General features: G+C 43.5%; 1 protein-coding gene across 1 annotated transcript; it reads right to left on the reverse strand.

Moving 5' to 3' along the window:
* Positions 1-1,214: 1,214 nt before the first annotated feature.
* Positions 1,215-4,127, reverse strand: LOC147641290 (ACT domain-containing protein ACR4-like). Its single transcript, XM_086820224.1, has 7 exons — positions 3,716-4,127; positions 3,577-3,622; positions 3,365-3,479; positions 3,212-3,279; positions 2,492-3,085; positions 2,214-2,318; positions 1,215-2,047 (listed from the first exon to the last, which is right to left on the reverse strand). The coding sequence occupies exons 1-7, from the start codon at positions 3,778-3,780 to the stop codon at positions 1,694-1,696; spliced, it is 1,347 nt and encodes a 448-aa protein (XP_086676350.1). The 5' UTR covers positions 3,781-4,127; the 3' UTR covers positions 1,215-1,693.
* Positions 4,128-5,623: the final 1,496 nt, after the last annotated feature.

Here is a 5,623-nt window from a genome sequence, read left to right on the forward strand (position 1 = left end):
GGCAATCTAGTTTTTTGTTGGAAGATGAGAGATGGGCTTTGCTTTGTAGTCTTTTAAATGAGGTAAAGAGTGAAAAGTAGATGAATGGATTGAGTAACTCTTTGATGTAGACGACTTACTAGTGTATCTGGCTTTTTCTAGTTAATAAATATATTTACTATTGGTCCCCAAAAAAAATTAAATAGATATAAGTCTTCAATGTTGACTTTCTAAGTACTTATATTTGTATATTATAATGCATGCATGTAGAGAGAAGAAGAGAGAGAGAGAGAGAGAGAGAGAGAGAGAGAGAGAGAGATCAAAAATTTAATATCATTTTTTGTTCACTTTTTTAAAAAACTTCTCAACTTAAATAATGCTATTGATTTAAATCTCAAATTATTTGCCTACCCACATTTAGTTAAAGATGAGCATTGTTTGGTTTTACATAAAGCCATTTGTAGATCTAATGTTAGTCATATCGAAAATTTTAGAAGCAACAAATCCACCTCTCCAATGTCAAAGAGGATCATCTATACATGGTAGAATGTATACAGTCCCTAGCAAGGTTTTGCCTTTTTTGATAGGCAACACCCATAGTACATGAAAAAAACTTTTCTCCATCATTTAACAGTGAAAAACCTCCATCTCACAAAGCTTCGAGTAAAAGAATCTAATTTACAAATTCTACAAGTTTTATTACTAAAACCTCTAGAAAAATGACCAATTTTTAAGCGTTCAAAGTAGGGTTTGTTTCAAGTAGGGGGAGGGGAGGGAGGGGCATCACCACCCTTGGAAATGCCAAAAACGGGCAAGCTTGGTCATCCTCAACATCGTGGAAAAAAGCAATCATTACCAATGTGAAAAAAACCCATCTTTTAGTGTAATTTTCACGACTGAAATTGAGAAAAATCTATTATAATTTTACCTAACCTTGAATTTAAGTATTCAAATTTTGGAAGTTTTAGTTATAAAACCATTAACCTATGCATTATTTAAATAAAAACTACTCTTGATGTGCAAATGATACTCTCTTCAAAGTCCATAAATACTCTCTTCAAACTTCAAAGTTCATACTAGTCCCGACTCCGACCAGGAGGTCACAGTTTTTTGACGCCCCCTGCGCGGATAGTGCAAGGGAACAACAGCCTCTTGCCCGAACGAGCTTAAATGCACCCATAAATTTTCTCTCAAAAAACAAAAGAACCCTCTGCGCAACAAGCTTGAGTAGTAAAACTAATTTGAGGGTACCTCAATTTGCTTTTTTTAAGCCATTCTGGTCAAAAAGAGAATAACTTGTGAACGACTTCTAGGTCCTATGTACAGGAGGTCGTACCAAACCAGGACATCTAGGGAAACTTTAGTGCAAGGTATGTATTTACAAGGGCTCTTTTGATCCCATGCAGAGACTGGCCTTTTTGGTGTGAAAGCTCCCCCCTGACATGCCTTAAAAGCATTTCTTTAGCTAAAGAGGGGGGGGGGAGGGGGGGAGGGGGGGGTAGGGAAGGGAGGGGGGGCGGGTGGTTGGTTGACAGGCGAAATTCAAGTATATACATGTTTGGATTGGGGGGAGCTTTTTTGGGCTATTGTCCTTTTTGGGACCTTCTTTAGTGTGAGTTAAAACACTCATACATATGTGTGAAAATGTGGAGGAGGGCATCCAATCCTGCCCAACATTGCTTGCTTCCTGCCTTCCATGGTGAACCTTATGTTCTTATGAGTAGGACTTGATCAAGCCTAGGCTGTATAGAACTTGAGAGGGCCTTCCAAACAAGTTCCCAAGTGAGAATTTGGACCTTGCTGCTTGTGCTTCTGATGGTGATGTGGAGTAGAGGGGCGCTTCTGTGACTTTGAGAATTGTTTGCCCTATCTCTCTCCTCACAGCTTCAATCACCTTGACATCTACAGGGTTGCCTGCTGCATCTGTGACATAGAAAATGTTGGTTGCTTTGTTGTTTCTTGTAGAAACATCAGCCCTTGTGACAGAGAGCCCGTGCTCTCGGAATATGCGTGTCACATCCGATAAGAGCCCGACTCTATCATTAGTGCACAACTCAAGTCTCAAGCCCTGCATATGCCAAAGACCCACAAATCTTAAGACCAGGTGGTATGTGCATTCATTCAAATAAAAAAACAAATCATTGGAGCAATCATTTGCACTTCAGCACAACACCTGCAACTTTAAAACCCACATGTTCAAGCTAACATATCATCCAATGGATGGTGAGTGGTACCTCGGAAACCCGGCGCTCTATAGCTGCTCTTAGACACTGAATAACTCTCCTCCTTTCTGCCTGTGAGTTGAGAGTGCAACCATCAATGTGGCGGATATAATACTCCTGCATGATTTCAATAACAAGCAAACAGGTTAAGAAAACTATTAAGCACGCAACTTGTAGGCTGATAAAACGCGCACATCCATTGAATAAGGACCATAATTTTAAAACAAACAAGCGATTCATTAACAAGTACAAGAACCACAAATGGTGAGAAGATGGGGGATATAACATACTTGATAAGCTCTCTGGCCATCTGTATCAATGGTAGCATGGAAGACAACATATTGCATATCAGTCAGTGTGCAGAGAGTATCGAAGACCAACTTGGGCCGGTTCCTGCACTCTATGTGCACCACAGAGTAGCCCTTCTCATCACAGTCTTCCACCGTTATCTTGCCATTGAGGTCCCAATCATTCTCTTCATCATCATCTCTCTCGTAGTCTCTGTCAGCGAACATCATCTGGTGCAAACGCCTCTCGGTGTGGGTGACACTAGTGGCAAAGTCTGTTCTTGCACCCTTTGAATCCTTGTCCCCTTTGAGTACATTGCAGAGAGACTCTTTGATCCTGTAGAGCTTGTCTTGTTCTTGAATTGGGCCCCCAGTTGCCTCATCTGTCACATAGAGTAGGCATGCTACCCGCATGTTGTGTGTCCATAGCTCGGCTGCCACGACATTGCATCGCATTTCGGCTAACAGAGCTGAGATCTCTGACATGAGGCCTGGCCTGTCAGTGCCTGTTAGCTCTATTGCTGTGTGCTCTGCTGCTGCTGCAGATGGGAGAACTCCCACGCTTCTTCTTGGAATCTCATGGCTAGCACTTATACTCTGTCCGCAAACAGTTGATTGACTAGTTAGATTGAGAATTAAGAGAAAATGAAGACGCTTAAAGCCAAAGCATGCCCTCAAATTATGCTGAAAAGACCTAAACTTGAATTAGGATTAACCACTAACCTCTTCTATTAAGCTAATGGTTTCTTGATTAGTGACTTTGTTCCCAGAGAAGTCTGTTACATGGAAGACTGCATAGAAACCCTGGATTTTTAGCCATATGATACAAACTGAAGAAAAAAAGCTGCAGAAAAGCGAATTTAGAGAGGAGCTTACCATCCATAAACCATCCACCGTCCGATGAGATGTAAGCTTTGTGTATTCTAAGTTCTAGATCTGTCAAGATTTGCACCACTTCAAGCAAAATGCCATGCCGATTTGAGCTATCTACCTGCACAAAAATCAGTTGAAAATTTGTATTAAGAGAGCAATTAGCCTGAGATGCACCGGTTAGTTACTTGATTAATTCATTTCTTAATTCCTCCCACCTTGAACAAAGTGACCGTTTCGCTGGAGGTGTTGTCCACCATTACCCTGCAAGAAGAACGGACCAAATTGTTTAGACAAACAGGCGGGAAAGACATAGACTGAAATCAACCGCTAGATTTAGTGGGCGTTGTTGCTAACCTCGGGGGGTTCATGCGCCATACAAACTTCTCATATTCGTCGAACCCCGCCTGCGAAGAGTCCATGCGACGCAGAAACGGTCTGCGGGGGGTGGAGGGGTATGGACTATAGTTAGCCAGTGGTGCGCTTGAAATGCCGGGAATGGGCGAGAAAATGGCCCGAATGGGCGGGAAATGGCGGGCTTGAGCTGAGATGGGAAAATGAGGCGTGTATTTGAACAAAATTGAGAGTTGGGCAAGGCGAATGGGCGGAATGGATGCAGGCAAATCCAAAGCTGGGCGGGGCAGATTGAGATAAAGTGGGCGGAAAGGAGCGGAGGGGGTATGAAATTTGGGCTCAAAATGAACAGATATTGAGCGGCGATTGATGAAGCCGGCGATGGGCGGCGCTTGAATTAAAGAAAGCAAAGCGCTTGCCCGCCTTTCTTCTTGCAGCTGTTAGCCTATAAGAGGAGGCCCCCGAGAGGGAGGGCTCAGGGGCGGCGGCAATTTCTTATTACCGCCACGCTGGAGGTCTGAAAGTCCGACGTGGCTGTCGTCCCGTCCCCGACATTGCTACAACTACCGCCATCAACGGGTTTACCCGCCGCGAAATGACCGGCTAAAGTGGTGGTCCCCACTCCCTTCTCATTGACCGCCGCCCCGCTGTCGGCACACGTCGCTGTCACGGCCAGCTCGGCTAACCAAGCTGCCCCCAAGCTGCGCCAACGTGGCTTATCGCGTGGGACCGACCCCTTAGTCGCCCAGTCATGCCAAGAACCGCCCCCCTTTGAACTTTTTCCTTTGAAGTTTGTTCCATCCCTTTAATATTATATAATAAACTTTATTTTGTAATTTCAAACGCCAAAGGTCCCACCGAGGCTCTAAGTTCAAACCAACTAAAGAAATTAACAATTTCTAGTCCTAACCTATGCTCTATTGTTTCCCTCCCCTTCTTCTTGACGTGCCCTTGCAGATAGGAATCGTACCCCTCTCTCTAACTCACCACGTGGCTTTCATCCACACCCTCATTCCTTCCTTCCATGCCAAGCCTTGCCTTTCCCAACCTCCCACGGAAGCCCATCAATAAAGACATATCACCAAGGTCCAACATACCCTCTCTCTCTCTCTCTCTCTCTCTCTCTCTCTCTCTCTCTTCCATCTCCTCCAAGCTCCACCCCCACCAACACATCCCAACCTTGTGCATGATGGAATGGCACCCCCGCCCTCTTTTGCGTTCTTGCCCCACCTCTGTTGGCGCCTTTTCATGCTCCCTCCTTGGCTACCAAACTTTCCTCTTCCCCACGCCCATGGTTTTCTTCCTAGAATCTCTTTTGACTACATTTTCACAATTTTCTCTTTCTTTCATCACCCATTAGCCACATCAAACTTTCAACAAATCCCAATTTGCATCCTTTTCTACAATATGTCGATTTCCTTTTCACACTCCACCTGATGAATCATTTCTTATATATGAGTAGATCTCTCTCTCTCTCTCTCTCTCTCTCTCTCTCTCTCTCTCTCTCTCTCTCTCTCTCTCTCTCTCTCTCTCGTGGTGAACCAACTACCCTAGTTAAAGTTTTCCACTTGTTAGATTACCAAACCAAGGCTCCAACAATGAACACCGAATTCGACATCACCCATAAAAAAGAAAATAAAGAAGCAAATAAGTACCAATAAAAGAACTTTTCTTTCCAACATGTGGCAACAGCTAGAGTCAATGACCAAATACTTTAAGATATGCCAACTAAAGGGCTAATAGACAAATTCTGATTATTGTTTCAAAAAAATTTAACAACTAGTCCTGCTCTCAAGATTGTTTGGTAAAGGCTCTAGCATAAATGTGGATCTCAGATAATGGCCCCATCATGTAAGTGGTCTGTCATGTAACAAGTGCTAATCTATAAACTGGGAAACAAGCCTTTATCGT

Source organism: Cibotium barometz, chromosome 2 (assembly GCF_041138505.1).
Source record: "Cibotium barometz isolate CiBa-2024 chromosome 2, ASM4113850v1, whole genome shotgun sequence".
NCBI lineage: Eukaryota > Viridiplantae > Streptophyta > Polypodiopsida > Cyatheales > Cibotiaceae > Cibotium > Cibotium barometz.